Below are 23,554 nucleotides of genomic sequence, written 5' to 3'. Positions count from 1 at the left end.
CCAGAGGAGAATACCCACACAACCTGAACTATGTCAACACTTACTATCCCAAAGAGACAAATGAAAGGATGCCACATTTTTATACTAAATTTATTTCATGCGAGAAATGATTTTTCAGTTGAAGATGCCACTTTACCAACCAACATGCTAGATTAGCCTAGCAGATCAGCTGTCTAGCGATGGGCATGCTGCCCTGCCCTCTTGGTAACTAAGGCCTCTGTCAGAAAGCAGCATCTGTACTACAAACTTCAGCAGTGGTGGGTGGACAGAGCACACACGTGGAGCTCCTTTGCATGGTGACACATGGCCCCAAGGGTAAAGGTCCCTGGTCAGCCTTAACAAAGGCAGCCTCGGGACTACTGCCCAGGACACCTGTTGTGGTCTGGCCCATGTTTGTAAACCTGTCGGAGCTGTTTTCAGACATGAGGTATCCCTGGGAATAGGATGATCTCCTGTGCGACTTCCCCGCAGGTGAAGAAGTAAGCCATAGTCTTATCCGTCCTGTCCATCCAGCTAGAATAGACAGAAGGGCAGTTACTACCACACACCGAGCGGCTAGCATATCCCACACATGGATCAGTCATTGAAGTCAAGCAAAAATATTTTATGGAACAAACTTTTGTCTTTGAAGAAGAAAAGGGATCCCAGAAGGCCTAGCACATAGGCAGCTAAATCAAGACTGTTTTCTAATAAATGGCACCTGCATACATTTAGCCCTAAGAGCCTAACATTGGAACAAGACGATGTAATCCTGGTGGTTACATCCGTGGAAGCAGTACATGCCAAGGCTCCTTCTCAATATGTCCTGCTTCAGTTTGGTCCAGTTTCATTAAGAGCTCAGGCTAAACACAAGAGGCTGGGAGCTTCTGCCAGTGAAAGTGAGGAGACCACAGGCCAAGGCCCAGAGCCACATAACATGACTGTGATACATTTGGGTGAGATCCTCTGGGCACTGCTTCACCTGCTTATAAGAACCACATATAACATGGTTCTCACAGGAAGATTCTTTTCTGTGACTCACAGGAACTGTAAAGCCTAAAACACACTGTTCCCTGGCTTCCTAGTCCCAATGGCTGTAATGGGTAACAACACTGATTAACAAACCATCCCCGTTTGACTCTGTCCCATGCAGGGTGCAGCGAATGTCCGCTTCTCAGCCCTCGCCCTCCCCTAGGTCACAGACCCAAGTCCCAGCAGAGAGTTGTAGAGCAGGAAGCAGAAAGCCATCCTAAACCGTGTGCTGAGGGCAGTGACCAGAAGAGGATGCGCGGTGGGACTAGCCCAGAGCTTAGTTTCGTACCTTTCCATTTTCCCGCTGGATGAGATCCTGCAGCTCTTGTGTCCACCCCAGGAGGTCCACCAGCCTTTCCACACCCTGGACTACATCCCCTAGCTGGACCACATCTTTCCTTCGAGGACTCAGAGCAAAGGACCCCACCAAGTCTCGATTGATGAGCAGTCGGGGCACTGATTTCTGTACCGATTCAGACAAGCTGGCAAAAGGCTCCACCTGAAAGATAACCCAGAAGTGAAGGGCAGGGCGTCCATGCACATGAAGACGTTGAGAACTACAGTCACTGAGGCCTTAGAGCTGGAGAGAAGGCTGACACTGTGACACAGAGCCTGCCACTTAGTTTCTGAAGGTTGTTTACACTCTGGTCTGGGTGATCTCTTTCCCATCTATAGCCTCTCTCTACTCAGTGGGCCAACACAAACCCTGAGCTGTCCATACTCCATCCTTCCTCCTGTCTGTGTGCTCTGCCTGCAAGCATCCAAGCATCGTCCACTCTACAGCCTGGTCCCTGCTCTGAGCACCCCCTATACTTGCCGGACATAGAGGAGCAAGCACCCTTTGCCATCCTGCTACTGTCCCACCTCCTGGGTCCCCATCAGTGTCCTAAAGGGCAATGCTACTGTCACCAAGAATAACTGGGAAATGAGTGCATTTGGGGAGATATCAGCCTGGCTCTTATCTAAAGGGACAAGCCAGTTTTTACCTTTCACCAAGGAACTTTGAAATGGATTCTAGATTAAATGCGAACAACACAGCTGCTTAGCAAATATGAGCATGGTGCACCTGTAATGCCAGCAGTCAGAGATGGAGACAGGGTCAGATGTTCAAGGTCATCCTCAGCTACACAGCAAGTTTTAAGGTCATCCAGACCCTCACCTCAAAACAAAATAAGGGGCCAGAAAGATGTCTCCGCAGTTAAGAGCACTTGCTGCTGGGTTTGGTTCCCAGCACCCACATGGCAGTTCACAACTGTACCTCCAGTTCTAGAGTATTCAATATCCTGTCCATAGGTACCAGACCCACAGGGTATACACACATATATATGTACATAAACATATACATACATACAGGCAAATATTCATATATATGATTTTCAATAAAAGGCAAAACAGGCCTCTTAAAAAGTAAGAGAAGGTCAAGACAGCTCAGTGTGTGAGGAGCTTGCCACCAATCCTGACAAGCCGAGTTTGATCCCCAGGAACCACATAGTTGAAGGAGAGAACAGAGTATCACAAATTGTTCTCTGGCCTACACATGCATAGAAACAAATTTTTTTAAAGTTCATAAGAATAAAGACAAATGGGTTTGTAGGTGTGAGGAGGGAAAGGTGTTCTAGACGTGAACCTTCAGTGAGAGGAGAGGTGACGTGAGCACTGCCACACTGACGTCTACATAGAGCCACTGTGGAAAAGTGTATGGCGGGGTGCTTTATACACATCAGTTATGCTGCTAATTTACAGCGCAGAGGAAAGTGGGTGAGGGGTACAACTAGGCAAAGAAAGCAAATGGTACATAAACACAAGTGGGGATCTAAGATCTCACACCGCCTATGGAGGGAACTAACAAATATTACATGATCACAAGTGGGGATCTAAGATCTCACAGCGCCTGTGGAGGGAACTAACCCAGGCTTTGCACTTGCTAGGCAAGCAACCACCAAGCCACATCACCAGCCCCTCATACCTATTTGTTACTTTTCAGACTGGCAGAAAACCAAAATAGGTCATTTTCATATTGGTGAATATAGGAGAAACTGGACTCTTTACCAAGTATCGGCATTTGCCCTGCAGAGGACCTGCAGAGGTGTAAATACAAGGAGAGTCACTGCAGGCAGACAGCACAAATTACTGTGTCTCCTGTCCACCAATGAGAAACTGCCTAGAGACATTTTCTTACAGGTCCAGACACATAGAGCTCCTGAGCGCTCCGCAGTCTAGCATGTCACTATTTTTCCACAAACATGGGGTACAGAACACTGTAGATTTGTCACCCCACACTGGTAATCGATTGAAGCCTGTCCTGTCTGCCCTCACACTCAAAAGACACACTAGCAGGGCACTAGCAAGGCTGCTCAGGTGGACGCTCACACCACCCACATAACACAGTGCGCGGCTTCTGGCTGCCCTTTGTTCCCAAGAAAAGATACCCAAGACGACATAGGCCAAAATATTAGTAGCTGCTGGTCTTTAAAGCTGAGTCTTAGGTCTGGAGAGATGGCTCAGAGGTTAAGGGTACTAGCTGCTCTTCCAGAGAATCCCAGCACCTACATGGCAGCTCACAGCTACCTCCAAGTCTAGTTCCTGGGACTCAGATGCCTCTTCTGGTCTCCACAGGCACCAAAAATACGTGCAGACATAACACCCACATATGGTAGCAAAATGTGGCAGGTAATAAAAATTAAAAGAAAATAAAGTTGATTCTTCACTTTGCCTCTGCTGTTGTAAATGAGTCACTGGTTGGTTGTTGGTTTCTGAGACAGGTTTTCTCTGTACAGTCCTGGCTGTCCTGCCTCTGTGCCCCAAACGCTGGCATTTAAGGCGTGTGCCCCCACCACCTGGCAGAAATGAGTAGAAGCATATGGTTGGCGGGCACTCTGAATTCGCAGTGGTTGTAATTCCAGCACTCTAAATACAGAAGCAGGGGGATCTCTGTGAGTTCAAGGCCAGCCTGGTCTACATACTGCGTTCCAGGACAGATAGGCTATGTAGAAAGACCCTGTCTCAAAGTAAACAAAGAAATCAGATGGTACATTTATAAGCAGGGAGAAATGGCTATTTTCATTTTACTTCAAAAATAAAGGTGACTGATGGCCTTAGTATCCTTATCTGATAGCACCATAATCAGAAGAACTGGGCCCATATACTGAGGACCACAGACCAGAGGCCCAACCCTTGACCCCTGACTGCCCCTCTACCCCCACCCAAGTCTGTCCTTCCTTCCAAACCTGTGTCTATCACAGCACTCTGGAATCTCCTGCTTGCTCACCTTTCACCCAGTTCCTTCCTCAGGTCCCTCCTGACTCTGCTTCCCACGCCCGCATTTTGCGACCATGTACTTTTAAAAGGTATTCCAGCATTGCTACCAGATACCTGTGTAAGGCTGAGCTGGTGTCCTCAGACCCACGCAATGGGAACAGGCCCCACCGCAGTCCTGTGGTAGCGCACTCTCTCCCACGTCCTACATGGCATAGTGCCTTCTGCCTTTACACCACAGTCCTGGGCCCCTGCTGGTTTATCTAACCATCTGCCAAGACCATCCAAGCCCAGCAGCAGGGCCTTTGCGGAATCCTGTCCTGGCCAACTCACAGCACAGCCCACAGGAGCCTTCTCAGCAGAAAGCAGAGCATCAGGCTTCCCAGTGGTCGCCCCCACAGCCCTAGCCTCACTGCCGGCCACTGTGGGGTGCCCCACCAGACCTTAAGTGGGAAGTCCTACCTCTTTATTGAAACCTACTGACAAGGTTCACCCCTCCTCAGCCCATGCCACACTGTTCCTTCACTCTCACACTTCCCTTCTGTACACCCATCCATAATGGTGCCTTAGTTTTGAGTCTCACTTTAGTGGTATAAAGCACAGGACTGGCCTGGTTCACATCATGCAGGAACAGTGACGGCTGAGTGCACAGACCTCGGCCTCCGCACATCTGGCCTCTTGAACACAGCCTTTTGGACTTTCTGCCCCTGTGTCTACACATGGATGGGTTCCAGCCCGTGGTCTTCCCTCTTTACACCTTTTGGAAACTCCCTGGCATTCAGACTCTGATGCAGATCAACAGCTTGTACCCCTCCAGTGGTCACCTCCATACAGAGCCACAAACATACCACATGTAGACCCCAACCCCACTGGTCCCCACCAGCTAACTGCTGATGCCAGCCAAACCTTCTCCCACCAAAGGTCACTTCAGGACTGCCATGTGCTTCCCATCCCATAGTACAGCTCTGTGCCGAGATCAGTCCTTCAGCCCGGCCTCATGGCTAACCTTTTAATACGCCCTTACACCTCCTACATAGCCATTGCTCTCAAACCCCGAGTGCCACCACCAGAGAGACTCTACTCACCTAAAAAGGTGGCACCATCAACCAGGCCCTAGCCCTCCATACCCCCCTCCCATCCATCCCCACATGCTTTTCAACAAACCTCCAGGGAGGTCCCAAGAATGAGTAGCAGATCTGCCAAGGCGAAATCAGCCACATGTAGTAAGAACCTTGCTGGCAGCTGCTCCCCAAAGAACACAATGTCAGGTTTCACAACGCCAGTACAGTCAGGGCAGCGGGGCACCCTGTCTGCCATCACGTCAGCCTGGGGAATCAGAGAGGAAGGGAGAGGAAGATGATTTTTAAAAGATAGAAAGGCAACGGCTTTTCAAGGCAATTTTGTCATAGACCACATGTGGCTTTAGCAATTTTTGTCAACTGTTTCTTAAATTGGGGGGGGGGGGTTCTGAAATATGTCAAATCAAATCCTAGTTTTACCCACAAATTCTCCTGTAGGTTCCACCTCGGATGGCCCACAGCCCTTAGAGTGTTCTGTAGGCATCCTGAACACAGTGAGAAGGCAGCACGGGCCTGTCCCCAGTGTTCTGCTTCCACCCTAGATGTCAGCTGCAACTCACTGCTGACACTGTCAGGAGTGACCAGCGCTGCCACAGACTGCCTCCTCAGAGGCTAAGATAAAGTAGACGACAATTTCTAGTAACTGACCATAGACCATGTCTCACGCCAGACAGAAAAGGAGGCAATACACTTTCTGACAAGGCCACAGAAACATCCTTGTAAAATAAAGATTTATAGCTAACTAAGTAGGGTTTAGCAGAATAAATTCAGCAAGAATGAGTAGAAACAACTGCTAACAGGTGCCAGACATTATAAGCTACAGGTAATAAAACGATATTGTGTTTAAATTAAAAGGGGGAAAATGACCAGCTTAAGATATCTAGGAAAAGAAAATTTTTGAATATTATGGATTATTTTTTAAAAGAACCAAATAGAACTTCTGGTAGTAAAAAGCAAAGATAAATTCCAATGAAAGAACTTTATTCTCTACAACACAACAAGGTATCGATGAGCTTGAAATAGACCAGAAGAAATCACCCAGAATGCAACACAAGCAGTAGCAACAGCGTACACTGCAGAGAAGCCACGACTGGGCTGCCGGAGAGAAGGTGAATGCTCATCTCCTCCGGGAACACGGAGAGGGGAGGAAGGGGGCAGAAGTGATGAGCAGCTAAAGTGAGCCTGGCTGGGGATTCCCCTGCAGTGACAGAAGCAGAATGAATCAAAGGGACCCATATGGAAACAACACAGGGAAACTGCAAATTCTTAAGGAAAAAGTCTGAAAAATATGCAGAAAACATGATTAGCTAATGGATTTAGGAGAGCCAATTTCGGCATGGAAGAAGGAAAGTGAAGTCAGAGAGCTCCCAGATTATTAGGACTCCAAAGCCAAAGGAGACTGCGAACTGGTGAGAGGAGAGAGAACAAAAGACGTATCTGATAATGAACTATTAACTAAAATATACCAAAAGAACCTTTTTGGGGTTGGGGATTTGGCTCAGTGGTAGAGCACTTGCCTAGGAAGCTCAAGGCCCTGGGTTCGGTCCCCAGCTCAGAAAAAAAGAACCAAAAAAAAAAAAAATGTAAAAATTTCTTAAATGCCATAATGCCCTACCAATTAAAAATAAACACTTCCCTTTAAAAAAAAAAAAAAAGAACCTTTTTATTCCATTTTTATTTTGTATGTATAGGACATGATGCCCATGTAAGTTGGCATGTAGGGACTGTTTCTCTGCCTCAGCACGTGAAGCCCAAGGATAGAACTCAGTCGGCCTTGGCACCAAGCACCTTCCCTGTGGTACTTTGAATAAGCAATGACCTCATAGGGCCAGGCCCTGGAGCGCCCGGCCTCAGCTGCCAGTGCTTAGGGGGAAGTTTAGGAGGTGCTGCCTGGCTGGAGGAAACATGGCAGTGGGAGCAGACTTTGAGAGTTATCCTCACCCTGCTTCATGCTTGCCTTTGAAGATGTGAGCTCTTGGCTTCCTATTCCTGCAGCCATGCCTGCCTCTTGTTGCCTTGTGTCCCAACCAGGATGGACTCTTATCCCTCTGGAACCACAACAAAAAGTCTTTTTTTAAAACTGCCTTGGTCTTAAACTGCCTTGCATCTTATCACAGAAAAAAAAAATAATAAATTTGCCTGTGCAGCCATCCTGCTAGCTCCTACAATGAACTCCTAAAGTTCAACTAGAAAAATCAATTTTGAAAATAGCAAACCACAGCTGGGTGGTGGAAAAGCACACCTTTAATCCCAGCACTTAGGAGACAGAGGCAGGCGGACCTCTGAGTCTGAGGCCAGCCTGGTCCACAGATTGGTTCCAGGACATCCAGGGCTACACAGAGAAATCCTGTCTCAAAACAAACAAACAAACAAACAAGCAAAAACACAAAACAAGGGGTTGGGGATTTAGCTCAGTTGTAGAGCGCTTGCCTAGCAAGCCCAAGGCCCTGGGTTCGGTCCTCAGCTCCGGAAAAAAGAAGATTAAAAAAAAAAACACACACACACAAAACAAAACAAATAAAAAGAGGAGGAGGAGGAGGACGAGGAGGACGAGGAGGAAGGGAGAAAGAAGAAGGAGGAGGAGGGAGGGAGAGACAGAGGGAGGGGAGAGAGAGGGAGGGGAGAGAGAGAGGGAGGGGAAAGAGAGAGGGAGGGGAAAGAGAAAAACCCCAAAGAACAAAAGATAACAAGCAACCACCTGAGAAGATGCTCACCATTAAAAACCACCAAGGAATTGAAAATTAAATCAACACGCATCACTGCACACCTGATCAGATCTGATCTGGATCCTGAACATGGATAATTAAAAAATACTGATGAGGACATGGAGCAGTAGGGGTTCTGGCTGCCAGTTGGAAAGCACAGTATCATAGTAACTTTGGAAGACAGGGTATATGTGCATGTATGCGTGCATGTGTGTTGCTGGGAACTGAACCCAGGGCCTCACATGAGTTAGCTAGTCAAGTTCTCTAAGCTATATCCATACATATACTACTAAGCTATATCTAGCCCTAGTTCTTCTTACCAAACTAATCACACTTCTACTGTGATCCAAAAATCATGTTTAATATTTACCCAATGAATTTGAAGATTTACATTCACACAAAAACCTGCATAAAGCAATTTGTATTCTTGAACGGAAGCATTCACATTGCAGAGTGGATGAACCATGGCAAATCTAGACTAATTGCATATTACTAATAAGAAGTCAGCTGCTGGGCCAGAAAAATACATAGAGGATGGGCGGTCTGATGGTGGCTGTTTTCATAGCTTAATCCTAGAGGGTTTATTCGAGGATTGTGACAGGTGTGTGTGTGAGGGGTGAACAATGTCTTATCTGTTAACTCACGCTGCCAAGCGAAAAAGGCCAGTAAGAAAGGCTCCATACTGTATGATCCCCATGTTATGACATTCTAGACAAGACAGATCAGTAAGAAAACAAGATCAGAGTTGCTAAGGGTTGAAGTAGATGAAAGATGAACACGAAGAACCCAAAGGAGCTTGAGGAGAGCGGCAGTAGTCCAAACCCACAGAAAACACCACACTAAGGTTACTGCGGGCTCTAGGAGAGTGTTGTCCATTCCACATGAGTCCATCAGCTCAAGGTATCTGACTTTGGTGGGCATGCTGGCAGTGATGGAGGCTGTAAAAGTATGGGTGCGTGGTAACTATCTGACTTCCTATTTAATTCTGCCAAAACTCCAAAGATTCTAAAACAAAACAAAAAAGCTGATCTCCAAAGGCCATGTGCTGAGGCCACACTCCTCACCTGTGGTACTGCTGTGGGGGTAGAACCCGTGGAAGACAGGCCTCACTGGAGAACAGGTCACATGGAGCACATGGAGCACGTCCTCAAAGGGGAGTGGACCCCTCCCTCTTCCTTCTTCTCTTTTCTTTGTAACCATGGGCACTTTTGTAACAACATAAGCACTTTTGTAACACTTCCCATCATGGAGTGCTACCTTGTCACAGGCCGGAAACATGGGCCAGAATCTCTGACACTGGAGCCAAGATAAACCTTTTGTCTTCTAAGTTTACTATTTGAGGTATTTCTTGTGGTAACAAAAGCTGACATGGCCATCCTAAAACTTGTTAAAATTCATATTGCATAGGCTAGAGAAATGGCCCAGTGGTTAAGAGCACTGCTACTCTTGCAGAGGGCCTGGGTTTGATCCCTAGCACCCACACGGTGGCTCATACTATCTGCAACTCCAGTCCCAGGGGATCCAATGCCCTCTTCTGACCTTGTACATCACACACACACACACACACACACACACACACACACACACACTCACACACACTCACACACTCACACACACACACGCACACACACACACTCACACACATTCGTGAAATAAAGAACTTTAATTCATATTTCCTTGTGAATTGATGTCTTTATGCAGGTGAGGGCAGGCACAAGATAAGGCAAGGCCTATGATTGGGCAGTGAAAAAGTAAGGCGGGCACTGAGTTTGGAGAGAGAGGAGAGAGAACCAAGATGGAGGCAGAGAAGGACAACCCAGATCCATGTGGCCTTAAATGGCCACAGGTAGCTATGAAAATCCTATAAGGGATGGATTTTTATAGGCAATTTGTCTTGTCTAGGTAGGCAGTTTATATCATTATCAATTGCTTGTGAGTTTATTGTGGGGATGTTTTTGTGAAGTGAGGATTTACTAATAAAAATCTGATTGATAAATTACAAGCTTCTAAAGTGTCGATTTTACTGAGATACTGGGAATTGTGACTATAACCATAAGGGGAGGATGCTGGCAATACGAACAGATTTCGCAGCACAGAGTCACAAGAGGGCAGCCGCTGCTGGGGCCAGAGAGTAGCTGACAGCAGTGTGGGATGGATTAGAGAGTCAGGTGGAGACATTTTGCTGATTGAGATGAAAATGCCCCCGCAGATGCCATGTGGCCCTCTGGTGCCCACAAAAGCACGGGATAGTGTATCTTTTTTATTATTTACCACTACATTTCCTGACTTTAAAACTTGCTACAAGCTACAGTAACCAAAGCGGTGATACTGGCATAAAAAAAGTTGGACAACTCAATAGAACAGAGCAGAGAACCCCAAACAAATCCCTACATACATGATCAATACTTTTTAAAAAGGATATCAAGCCTATTGTTGGGGAGGAAGTATAGTTTGGGCACTATAGTAGCATGGTGGTGCACACCTGTCATCCTAGAATTTAGGACACAGAGGCACGTGGATCTCTGTAAGTTCAAGGCCAACATGGTCTACATAGCAAGTTCCAAGCTAGCCAGGGCTACAGAGTGAGACCCTGTCACAAAGTGGGTTGAGGGGAGCCTGAGAGAAGCTGGAGAAACAGGGGAGTTTAAAGTACTGGCTGCTCTTCCAAAGGACTTGAGTTCAATTCCTAGCACACACATGGTGGCTCACAGCCTGTCCACATTCCAATTCCAGGGGATTTGACTCCCCTTCTAGCCTTGGGCACCATGCACACACACAGAGCACAGACATACATCCAGCTAAACACCCATGCACATAAAACAAATAATATCAAAATTTAAAGTGCTAAAAAAAAAGTGGATAGGTACAGTGAAAAGATGAATTCTGTTAAGGAAGAAAGTCCCAGTTGAACAGCCTGTTGTGAGCCCTTAAATGGAATGTGTGTCTCTGTAAGGCAGGCCGCAGGCGGCAGGCAGCAGGCGGCAGGCAGCAGGCGGCAGGCAGGTCTGCAGACAAACATGCACTCACCAGCACATGCAGACCTCATGAACTATGCTAAACAAGGCTTCACGGGAGACAAGTTCACCCCTCACACCTCTCACAACCCCAAAACAAACCCTCTGAGATTAAGCTATAAAAACGGTCACGATCAGATGTCACATTCTCTACTTCCTGAATTGTTTTTGAGATCAGAATATGAAGATCCAAAGAAGTTCAAGGCCAGCCTGGTCTACAGAGTGAGTCCCAGGACAGCCGGGGCTACACAGAGAAAGGGGCTTGGGGCTTGGAGGAAGCTTCAAATAAATGTAATTCTTTGTTCTAGACTAGATTGACTTCATCTCAGCTGGTAAGTTGGAACTGTGCATGTATTGTATACAAAAATTAATTCAAAATGGATCAAATTCATAAACGAAAGAACATTTAAACGCTGAGAAGAAAACACAAGAAAAACTATGATAGTTGCCAAAAGCCCAGCCAACCAAAAGAAAACAACCTGACAACATTGAGCATTGTCCAATGCTCTGTGCACGGTGGACAAAGTCATCGGCGTAATAGCAGTGCAGGAACAGGAGACAAAGGGCAGGGATGTACATGGGTTAGCCTCTTTGGAAAGTTTAAGGAAACCTCAGAAATTTAAGTCAGGTTCACCATAGATGTTAACAATTTCACTCCTGTGAATATAATGAAAAGAATCGAAAGCAGGGTCTCCAAGAGTTGTCGGCACACCCACACCCACATTCTCAATGGCCAAAAGGGAGGAGCAACACAAGCGTTCATCAAAAAACGAATACAGGTAAAAAATGTGCCCAACTTTAAAACGGAAGGGGAGTCTGACACATACCAGGAGATGGGTAAACTGAAGACAGTACATCTGAAACAAGCCAGTCACAAAAGGACATGGACTGAGTGACTCTATGATTCAGTTCTGAGGTGACAATAGGCTTAGGGGAAGCTGGTGTGTAACAGCTTGGTATGATAAAGATTGCTCTAGAAAGACATGACAGAACATTGCAGAACATTGATACCTTGGAACTTAAAAATTATTAAAAAGGGGACTGGAGAGATGGCTCAGCAATTAAGAGCACTTGTTGCTCTTGTTGAAGACTTGAGATCAATAAAGGAGAAATAAGGAGAAACTACTAAGACAAATAAACCAATCCGAGAACACATGCTTTCCCTTCAGGAGGGACCCCAAAGACCAACCTCAGGTAAATCCAGTGCCCAGCAGGCAAAGCCATGTATGCCACCCTGAAATGGCCACTGAGCTTTGTTTCTTCCAGAATTCAACACGCTGGCCCTGAAGAGTCATGCACCCTACTGCTCTCACCGTCTCCATCCTGCCTTGTGGTTTTGGGTCTTGCTTGTCTATGGTTAATGTCTTCCAGCTTCCAGGCTTCAAAGGTGCTAACTGAAGAATGCCAACCCTTGCCCATCCCCTTCTCCTAAGGGTCACTGGATCACCTGAAAGCCTGGGCCCTGGAGCCCAACGATTTCACCTCTCCCTAGCCTGGAACCATCCATCATCCCTACCAGCTGCAAACGGCCAAAGTGGTTGGCTCCACGCTGTCTGGGCCTTACAGAATAGTGTGTGTGAGTGAAGATGGACCCGCGTATGAATGTGTGCACATGGAGGACAGAGATAGGTGCTGAGCACCATCCTTAGTCACTCTCCACCGTGTGCGTGTGCGTGTGCGTGTGCGTGTGCGTGTGCCTGGAACTCACCACGACCTGCCTGCCTCGGCTCAAGCGCTGGGAGTAAAGGTTTGAGTTTAGTTTTTGATGTCAGTGTCTCCGCCTGCAGCTCATCAGTTAGGCGAGGCTGGTTGGCCAGCGGGTTCTAAGGTCTATCTGTCTCCAACCACTCAGCCCAGGGTTATAGACATATACTACTGTGCCCAATTTGTACAAGGTGTTGGGAATCTGAACACAGGTCTCTGTGCTCAGCAGAGCTAGTCTACATACTAGCTTGTTCTAGAAATCCAAGACTCCAGGTGGGCTGTCATGCCTGCCTAGCACTTACATGGCAAGCACTTCACCTACTAAACCATCTTCCTATCCCTCCCATATTGTTTTTAATAGACAAAATCATAACATTAAAAATGCCTTACATTAAATAACAAAAGGAGTAAACATGTCTCAGATATCAACATAAGATATCCATTAAAGTAGACAGGAATATAGAGAATTTAGGAAAAAAAACTTAATAGGAATTAATGAGCTAATTTTAATACTTAGAGGTATGTCTATATAGATACCTGCATGCATATTTATATGTATGTATAGCTTTTGTCTTAAAATACCAGACTATTACATTACCCCCCAGTCATGAATGGCAGGCAAAAGGGATTGACTACATAGAGATTCATTTTCTTTCTCCTTTGTTTCTTTGTTTCTTCGTTTCCATGTTTTTTGAGACAGGGTCTCACTATATAACTCTGGCTGGCCTGGAACTTACAGAGATCTGCCTGCCTCTTGCTCCCAAGTACTGGGATTAAAGACATGCGCAACCATGCCTGCCTGGGAGACTCATTTTCCCTACATATTTCTGACCTGCATTTTTGGGGTAGAGGGAGCGCTGGCCATAGAGCCCAGGCCTGTGTATACCAGGCAAGCTCTCCACAATGGAGCTGCGTCTCATCCTCAGCCCAGCTTTACTTCTTTAAGTAAAAGTATTATTTTTCTAAGTCAAAGATACAGGAGCCAGGCATGGTAGAGCACATCCTTAACCCAACAGAAGCAGAGGATCTCTTTGTGTCCCAGGTCACCCTGGTCTAAATAGTGAGACCTTGTTGGAAACAAACAAACAAGCAAGCAAAGAAGCGAGCAGAGCTGAGCCTGGTAAGATACACTTGTAATCCCAGCACTGGGGAGGCAGAGACAGGCGGATCCTTAGGGTTGCGTGGCCGGCCAGCCTAGCTATTTTGGTGAGTTTCAGACCTCCGTGGGCATCCTGTTTTAAAAACAAGCAAATAAACAAGCACAAAACAAACTATTATAAGGTCCTCCACTCCCAAGAACTGCAGAAGGCAGAGTCCATTTCGGGAGGTGACTCACCCGTATGTCTTCCCCTGGGAAGGACCTTCGACAGACCGTGCACGTAGCTGATACAAAGGACCCATGAGCTTCAACCAGCTTTGAGGCAGGGATACCAGATGCTGAAATCCAAAGCAAATCTCAGTGTCACAGCCTCTGGGATGGCTATGCAAGTACACAAGCACACCTGCTGGGCTTGACAAAACTAGGTTTCAAAAACCTGTATATGAGCAAAGACTTCTTAGCTGCATGTAGTGGCTCAAACACATAACCCTAGCACTGTGGAGGCTGAGGCTAAAGAACTGAGAGTTCCGAGACAGCCTGAGCTACGACGGAGTAAATTCGAGGTGAATGGGGGGCTGTAGCAGAACCTCCTCAACAACAAACAGTCCTCATGAAGTTTATTACTGCTCTTTGGTAACTGCAGTGCTTAAACCCAAAGCCAAGAATTTCCTACCTTCCCCTAAAACCTTTCCTTCTGCTTAGGGGAACTTGGGGTAGTCACTACTGCCTCTGGTGCTGGGCTGTAGACTCCTTCTCACAGGATTCTATCCCTGCAATGTGATGTCTTACTTCAGACCACAGCACCCCACAGAATGGCAGAGTGCGGGGATCTGCCATGGGCCTGCAGATTGCATCTTGGGGAAGCACTAGCACCACCCTCAGGGTACTCAGGCTCTAACCATTGCTGTCTCGGTATGAAGCTCAGCCAAGATGTCACTGACTGGGACAACACTGAAATGTTGGAGGCTCTTCAGTACAACGGCATCAGAGTTGTGCTTCAACAAGGCTTTATCTTTCATAGATATCCATAAACATCTAGACACTGTTTCTATATTAACGCCATGATGTGAGGGATCTGCCTGAAAATAATCTGAGGGTGAAAGAGATGGAGGGAACAGAGGACAAGGACTGGCCATGTGTCGTACATGGGAACTGAGAGAAAGGCCTAAGGGTTCCTTAGGTGGGAGCCAGAGAGCCAGAGATGGAGGGACAGTGAGAGAAGGGAGGGAGGGAGGGAGAGAGAGGGAGAAACACTAGATTCAAAATAATATGACTTTTAGTTCCATCTAAACTCAGAACCCAGAAGGTGTGTAGGAGACAGGCCTGCTGAGAGGTTTCCATGTGGCCCCAAACACAGAAGTGGTAAAGGCATAGCCAGCTGCCTAGCAACAGTCCCAGGGCCAACATAAACACTAGGTCATAGACGGCCTGAGAAACAGGCACAGACATGCAAGGGGCCAAGGCTCACCTCTCTCAAGCCCGTCGATGTTCTGTGTGTAGAGCCGCAGAAGCAGCTCCTTGTCGTGAAGCAGCCGAAGGAAGTAGTGAGCGACATTGGGCCTGTAGTGCCCAGGGTACAGCTCCTTGGCCAACGTGAAAAAGGGCTTGGGGTTGTGAAAAAAGAAGCCTAGTTCAAAGATGGCCTCGGGGTACGGGATGTCATACTGCTGAAGGTTGCTGTAGAGGCCACTCCCTGGGGATCTGTAGAGAGAAGGGAAAGGTTGAGCCGCCCTACAGAAGACAGTGGGGAAATGGCATCCAAGGGAACTGCAGCATACCTGAAGTCCGGGATGCCACTGGGTGTGCTGATGCCGGCCCCCACCATGACCACAACCCTACTGCAGGCTCTGGTCCGAAGCAGCTCAGCTACGTCCTGCAGAGAAAGCTTCTTCTCACTGTTTCCTCCACATCCAAAGCCGCCTGAGGCTCCCACAGAGAGGGATATGGGCCTTCTCCCACCTGTAATACTGACGGCAAGAGCACAGAAGAAAGGCAGCAGGCAACAGTCTTAGGCTAGCAAGAGTGACCTCGGCTGGACTCTTCCCACCATCAAAGGTGGACCTGGCCTCTCCAGCGCATCCAAACAACCACTTTCCCACCACGCATGACTACCAAATCACAGAACCATCTCGCATCAGGAATTGAGATTCACTTGGGGGCAAAACATTTCTGGTTTACAGACAGGTTCACTGATTACATCCAGGAACCAACACAGTCCCATCATCAATGGTGTGAGCTAGAGGGCTCTGAAAAACCACAGCTGATTGGCCAGTTGGAACTTTAGAGTTGGAATGTTGCAGATCCAGAGCTAAACTTATCTTGAGTCACCTTTAGTCCCCTGGATAGGATAGGTAACATCCTTTTGACTATGAAATAAGACCTTTGGAATGTCTTGACTTCAAAGAATACAAGCTTCCACCAATCCAGGAGCTAGACTCTTTAGGGAGTATCTGAAACCTACAGCAGATTTTATTGTTTGACTTTAACCCACCTACCTGATGTTCCCCCTGATGTATTCAGTAAATACATGAATTTCTGACTGTCTTTTGTTCTGTGACTGAAAGTTTGTATGACTCCTTCCCTAAGTGAGACTTTATTTCGTGTAACCTGAGTCCATGTTTCCAGTATGGTCACTCATACTGGGCTCACAATAATCTATGCCTTATTCGCTTTGAAGCAAGAGCTGTGCTTTGTGTCCATGGTCTAGGCACTCAGAGTGAGATGCCCATAGATGATCCCATCCCATCAGAGGAGTCATCAGGATCAGTGCCAAGGCCCAGAACAGGCCTTTGTGTCCAACTGTCTATGTTGCCTTCTTGGACAGATGCGTGAGAGTCCTCCCTGGGGTCCAGAGTCTGGGCCTGCCTTGGTTTGGTTGATGGTCCACTGGCTTATCTCACTGAGTACTGTACTGGCGGCCTCTTTTGCAGAGCAACTGTCAGAATATCTGAACATCTGTAACAGAACGTTCATCAGAATCTGTTTCTCAGCCTTCACGCTTTCCTCTCTTCCTCACTGCAACCTGGCCCTTCCTTTTAGTTTAGAACTCCTGTGGGGGTCTAGTCATAAAGATGGTTAAGATAAGAGGCACTTGCTCTCTCTAGTCCATCAGGGCAGAGGATTCAAACTCCCCAAGAAGCACAACAGCCTCACAGAGAAGCCTCCAACAAAAGATTTTGTTCCCTTGGAAGAAACCTTGTTCCCAGCTGGGAAGACATACATAAGAGGCAATCGCCTTGTGTCTAGGCACCCTTCCTTTCCTGCAAGCACACCGGATAAGCACAAAGTACAGTGGGCGGACCTGCTCAGTGAGAAGCAAGGGGCTACTTCCGTAAGTGGCACTTACAACAGCCCGAATGCAGACCCCAGCAGCAAGCAAAGCGGGCGCCAGGCCCAGGGACAAATGCACTAACGGAGAGACAGCTCCGAGGAAGGAGCAGTCTTGGGAGAACACCGGTCAGTCAGTACTCCAGCTGTCATAGGTTGAGAATTACAATAGTTCAACTTGAAAGTATCTGAACAATGGGGAACACTTGATATTTCTAAATTGGTTTTGTTTTCTGTGCAAAACCAGATGTCCCAGGGAATAAAAGGCAAAAATAGGCAAACTAATTAGAATTTCAAAGCATCTCAGGGAAGAAATTATTAAAACTGCTGATTTCTGTGAAATAAAGGTTTAGAAATGAGCAAAACTTTTTAATTAATGTTTAAACAATAGGAAATAAACCTTAGAGACTGTGTTAGAATTTAAAGACAAACTCCAAGGACTCTAACTCCCCTCCATTCCAGTCTCCTCTATGCTTTCCGAACTTGCCTCTTCTTTTTATTGTTTTATTTTTCGAGACAGGGTTTCTTTGTGTAGCCCTGGCTATCCTGGAACTCACTCTGTAGACTGGGCTGGTCTCCAATTCAAAGCTCACCTGCCTCTGCTTGCCCAAGTGTAAGGCGAAAAGCTGTGTGCCACTATCCCCACTTCTTCCTGTATCACCCTTTCTTGTCTTATCTAGAGGAAAACAATTCTGTATCAGGGCCAGTGTGGTTGTTCAAACCTTTAATCCCAGTGCTTGGGAGGCAGAGGCAGACAGATCCCTGTTATTTCTATGCCAGCTGTGACTACACAGAAAGATTCTGTATCAAAGGAAAAAATGGTTATACCTCTATGTTGGTTTGAATAAGAATGGCCCCCATAGGCTCATAGATTTGACTGTTTCAGCACCAGGAAGTGGCACTTCTTGAGAGGGATTAGGAGGTGTGGCATATGTGTGGCTTTGTTGAAGGAAATGTGTCACTGGAATTGGGCTTTGACATTTCAAAAGCTTATACTAGGCCCAATCTGTCCCTGTTTTCGGATCAGGATGAAGCTCTCAGCTACCTTTCCAGCACCATGCTTGCCTGCCTGCTGCCATGCTCCCCAACACGATGATAACAGACTGACCAAGCCTCTGACTGTAAGCAAGTCTCCATTAAATGCTTTCCTTCAGAAGTGCTGCCATGACCACAGGCAGAGCTACAGAGGAACCCTGTCTTGAAAAAGAGTTGCCACAGTCATGGTGTCTCTTCACAGGAATAGAACAGTGACTAAGACAGCCTCTTTTGGGAGAAAGCCTACATGCAAAGGACAGTTGTAGAAAGGGTAGGTGGAGTTCTTGGACTTACACCACAAAACAGAGTGCAGAATCCAGAAACAGAAATAGTGATGTGATTTACAGCAAAGGTATCCAGAGCTCCGCAGTGGAGAAAGGTTCGTTGTGTCGCTCTTGCTTTATATTTAAATGCTGGAATAAACAGATGTCAATCGGACAGAATAATTGACATCCTCCTTCACAGCATATTGGTACATCCTGTAATCATGGCTACTCAGAAGCTGAGGCAGGAGGGCCCTTTAAGACTAGGCGTTCAAAGCCACCCTTGGCAACATAGCAAGATCTCATCTCAAAAGATGATGCATCATGGTGTTGAACAATAAGAATTCTAAGAAAAATATCAAAGGGATAGCTTTCTGACCTTGGGATTGCAAAGAATTACCAACTACATTTAAAAAATAACAATAAAGCTTACTCTTCTGAAGAAAGTATCATAAAACTATCTCTACCCCTGGACAAAAGCCTAGGCTGAATTTTTTTTTGGTTATAGATTTTTTTTCTTCTTCTTCTTTTTTTTTTTTTTTTTTGGAGCCAGGGGATGAACCCAGGGCCTTGCGCTTGCTAGGCAAGCAGCTCTAGATTTCTCTAGAATTTCTTTAAAATTTGGGATCACCATTGCCTAATTCAGTTCCTAACAAGGCGAATGGGCAGGCAGTTTCATTAGCAGAGCGGGAAAGGCCTCCTTTGAAGCCTAGCAAGGCAGATGCTAATGCTAAGGGGGCCTGTTAACAACAAGAAAATCACTCCGTGCTGTAGTACCAAAGTACTCCCCAAGGATGTAATAGATACCATGATGTTTAAAGAACATTAAAATGCTCAGACTTTACACCATGATATAATTGGGATTAAAACGAGGCTCTAAAAATGATTCTAGAAAGAAACATCCCTACCTGAGAGCTAGAGGTACTGGGGCAGATAGCTCCTCAGGACAGCTTGCAAGACTGAGCAGCCAAACCTATACAGTCAGGCAAGGCCACGTGTGCAGCAAATCAGGGCTCTCCCCACACAGCTCTCAAAGGCTCCGGAGTCGCCTTCAAATGCCAACCAACCTAGCCAGATTGCTAAATTTCAAATTCATCCAGAGCCTTTGTCTCAAAAAACAAGGCAGGAGTTAAAGAGATGGCTCCTTAGTTAAGGATGCTTGATGCTCTTCCTGAGGACCCAAGTTCAACTGCTAGCACCCACGTGGTCTTGTCTATAACTCCAGCTCTAGAGGGCCTGTAGCTTCTGACCTCTTCCAGCACTCCATATGAACATATCCACATGCAGACATTCACACAACTACATATAACTAAAAGGAATAAAAATATAAAACAACAGGTAGAGGGGCTAGAGAGATGCTCAGAAGTTAAGAGCATATACTGTTCTTCCAGAGGACCTGGGTTCCGTTCCCAGAGGATCACGCTCTTCTTCTGGTCTTCTCAGGTACTGCATACATACAGTGCACAGAAATGCATACAAGGAAAACACTCATACACATAAAACACATAAACTTTTAGAAATGATTTTAATAAAAATAAAAACAAAGTGATCAAGAAAGATCTCCTGGGGTTGGGGATTTAGCTCAAGTGGAGGCGCTTGCCTGCAAAAGCGCAAGGCCTGAGTTCGGTCCCCTGCTCCGAAAAAAAAAAAAAAAAAAAAAAAAAAAAGAAAGAAAGGTCTCCTACATCAATCTATAGCCTCTACACACACACACACACACACACCTGCTTGTTTAAAAACACATACAAGGAAGGGGTACAATACAAAGAGCACAGAGTCTGCAACCTAGCCTGAAAATGCCTCCCACCCACCCCATCCCACCCCATCAAATTCTGCAGCCAGAGAAACATTGGACACAGCAGTTTCACTTGGCCCTGGAAGGTTCCTGAGTCTACAGCCTTGACTCAGGACTCTCCTGAAATCTAACCAAGCTGCAATGTCCCCATCACCATGGCAATCTGCCCTGAATTCAAGACCATCAGCCTCTGGACACAGGTACTTTCCTCACATCTTGAGAGCTGGAGAACCAGATCAATTCTCCTATCAGATGGCCCCAGTCACCAGTACAGAGGCCTCTCCACACTGGTGGGAACAGATCAAACAGATCAAATTGACAACCCTCCCCCAGATAAATGACTAGCCTAAAGTTAATACTGACATAAACAGGCATCTGAGCATGTCTCTTTTACTCAAATACAATCCAGAAATCAAGATGCTATAAGCCCACCTTTAGACAGGACACTTCAGAGCCTGTCTTCTAGCAAGATGATCCTAGCAGTGTTTGCTCTCGTCACTTCCTTTGCTCCTTACAGAATCAACTTCATATCCTGCTGCCTGCTTTCCCAGAAGCTCTCCTAGAATGCCTTCCAGTGATAGTTTTAACCCTTCAGTTTAGCCAAACAAAGGGTGTGTTAATATCGAAATCTAAGTAACCCTTTCCCCATCAGCATACTCTGCCTGAGAAGCATGGCCTCCCCTTTGGAGTACCATAATCCCTCAGGGTCAAATGCCTTGCTGAATCCCAAAAATAACCACTGGCCTCCTCTTAAAGGCAGCACTGCTGGCTCTCGCTCCTGTTACAGTGCCTGTAGCTGATGTTCGCTACTTTGTGGGTTCTTTCTTCCACCCTTCTGTACCCCTTTTCTTCAACCCTTTTTAACCCCAAACACTAGATAAGAGAGAAGAAAAGGGTAGAGAGAAAAGGAAAGAGAGCCACGCATAAAGCGGGGTCGGAAAGGGGACAATGTTGTTGTTAGACTGTTTTTCCTGCTGATTAGGGGCATCGAGTTCCTTGTGGCAAGTTTGATCTTCGACATCAGGATATCTAATTTCTTCTTGTTTCTTCTTTGTGCGTGACTACTTAACCAACTATGACCAGCAACAAAAACCCACCCACCTCTTGGGGTCCTACCATTTATATACCCTCTGAAAAGTCCCCAGAATCCCAAATGTCATGCAATCACAGAAACTATCTGCAGCTGGCAATATTTCACACACACACACACACACACACACACACACACACACACACACTCGGGCACCAGAGCATGAGGCAAATCATAGTCAGCTGCTGTGGACAATCTGAAGCAGCCCCTATAAAGCCCCTGAGATGAAGAGACCCAGAGGCTAGTACTGAGTACTGCCCAAGACATTGCAAAGAGACAAAGGATGAAGTCATAAAAGAGTCCCAAAATCTAAAATCAAGAGCAGAAGAAGTGTTGTGTAAAGGTACCCCCTCCTCAGACATCCCAGGGCTCCTGTGTTCGGGTTGATGACAACCAGACAGTCCCACAGATGATCTCGTATTAGAAATGCTTCCACAAATTAGTCTTTTCTGATCCCTGCTTTACCTCAGCACCCAGAAGTCTGGTATAGAGAAAGAGCTCTGTAGCAGTAGCCTAAATGAACAACTCTTTACTAAATTCTTCCCTGCATCAAGTGCATATACCACTGTCTACCTGAATATCCATCCATTATAGGGTGCTAACAACTGTGGTGCTAACAACTGTGGGCCCTAAAAATGTAAGGACTCCAGGCTGTAGTTCCGTAGTACCATGCTAGCCTACCAGAAAAGTGCAAAGCCTGAATTTGAAACCCAGCATTAATACACACAAAATTTGCACATCATATTGATAAATTGTCCTGTGGTGTGTGTTGTTTGAGCTCACTGAGAAGATGGCTTTGAAAGGCAAGGCCAACAACCCCATATCAGGCCCATGTTTGTCTCAAAAGTCCAAAGTCTGGAGAGCTGGTCCCCTAACTGTGTGATAGGATGGAGAGAGAACAGCAAAACAGCCCAAGCGTGAAAACACTTGTGCCCTTGAGGACAGCTAGAAGGTGACCCATTTCCAGCGGAGGTTATTTTGTTTATCCCAGTATAGGAAAGTGCCTGCCATGGGAAGGAAACCCGAAGCTCAGACATGGGGGAAAGCTCATCGGGCAACTCCAACTGACTATCCCGGCTTTACTTTCTCTATCAGTTTCTGTTAGATGTGACAAGTGTCCGATTTGATATTACCTCTATCTGTTGCTTTACTAAAAAAAACCTCACTGAAGTGGTCACTCTATTCTGCCAGGGACTCCCTTTACTGGAAGTCCCAGCTGGCTACCTTAAAGGAGCTTCCTCAATAGAGTTCTGCTGGATTGTTTTGAATATGCAATGTGATGATTTCTCTCTAACTTAATAAACTCACTCATTTCCAACGGAAAATATCGCTGCTATTGATCCCTCTCAGGATTATACATGAGAGTATACAATAGAAACACGTAACTATTTTGCAGACAGAATGACTGTTGGTGAAATTTTTGGTTCCGCCACCTTTATGGGGGACAATTAAAACATAAGTAACAGCTGGATATGGTGGCATGTGACCATAATCTCAGTAGCTTGGAAGTGGAAGCAAGCAGGATCAGGAGTTCAAGGTCATCCTTCTTCACCTAGCCAGCCCAAGGCCAGCTTGAACAAGAGACCCAGTCTTGGAAAATGGGAAAAGAGAGAGAGAGAGAGACAGACAGACAGACAGACAGACAGACAGAGAGACAGAGAGAGACCCAGTCTCAAAACAATACAAACCATGTAACTTTACACAAGGCTGTCTACTGGGAATGTATGCTCAAAATGGAGTGCAAGCAAGGTTATTCACGTTATTTGTAATAATTCAAGATTAGAAAGTATTCAATAAGGAAATGGTGATATAAATTATAAGACATCCATACAATGAACTTCTGTAAAATAGTTCAAAGACTGGGCTGCAATGGAAACAGCTACATAGGAAAACATCTTTAAGGAGATGAGGTACAAATGGCCGGTCAGCAGAACCTTGTGACAGGGTGCACCTGCCGGGTCCTCTCTCCCGCAATTGCTTCCAGCTACCCGCCCCTAAAACACCGCTGACAGCTTATCTCCGGAGGCCCGTGTCTCCCCTGCTGTGGCTCACCTCCCGGACCCCACAGTCTGAGCGCGGCCAATACCAGTCGACAGCTCAGCGCCATGATGCTCTGCAGGTTTACGGCGCCTAGAGGGTCAAGTGCCATCCGAATCCCCGCCCCCGTGGGCCAAGCA

The 23,554-nt window shown here is 46.4% G+C and overlaps 1 protein-coding gene across 4 annotated transcripts; it reads right to left on the bottom strand.

Moving 5' to 3' along the window:
* Positions 1-72: 72 nt before the first annotated feature.
* On the bottom strand, positions 73-23,530 carry Sirt3 (sirtuin 3). 4 transcript variants are annotated; one of them, XM_032891512.1, is made up of 7 exons: positions 23,430-23,530; positions 15,646-15,826; positions 15,336-15,568; positions 14,105-14,205; positions 5,431-5,592; positions 1,301-1,510; positions 73-513 (listed from the first exon to the last, which is right to left on the bottom strand). In XM_032891512.1, the coding sequence occupies exons 1-7, from the start codon at positions 23,524-23,526 to the stop codon at positions 493-495; spliced, it is 1,005 nt and encodes a 334-aa protein (XP_032747403.1). In that variant the 5' UTR covers positions 23,527-23,530; the 3' UTR covers positions 73-492. The 4 variants fall into 4 exon arrangements, with proteins under 4 accessions (XP_032747403.1, XP_032747405.1, XP_032747404.1 ...); XM_032891514.1 differs by having other exon boundaries at positions 15,646-15,834; positions 23,430-23,514; XM_032891513.1 differs by lacking the exon at positions 5,431-5,592.
* Between the last annotated feature and the right edge of the window lie 24 nt (positions 23,531-23,554).

Source organism: Rattus rattus, chromosome 2 (assembly GCF_011064425.1).
Source record: "Rattus rattus isolate New Zealand chromosome 2, Rrattus_CSIRO_v1, whole genome shotgun sequence".
NCBI classification, from domain to species: domain Eukaryota; kingdom Metazoa; phylum Chordata; class Mammalia; order Rodentia; family Muridae; genus Rattus; species Rattus rattus.
Note: the sequence above shows the minus strand (reverse complement) of the source record. Positions and strands in the feature narration are given on the sequence as shown.

Coding starts and splice junctions, on each gene's coding strand:
- Sirt3 (XM_032891512.1), bottom strand. CDS start 23,526: ATGGCACTTGACCCTCTAGGCGCCGTAAACCTGCAGAGCATCATGGCG. Junction 1,511..5,430: donor TTCTTGGGACCTCCCTGGAG/GTTTGTTGAAAA, acceptor GTTATCTTTCAG/GTGGAGCCTTTTGCCAGCTT. Junction 514..1,300: donor TCCAGCGGGAAAATGGAAAG/GTACGAAACTAA, acceptor TGTCTATTCTAG/CTGGATGGACAGGACGGATA.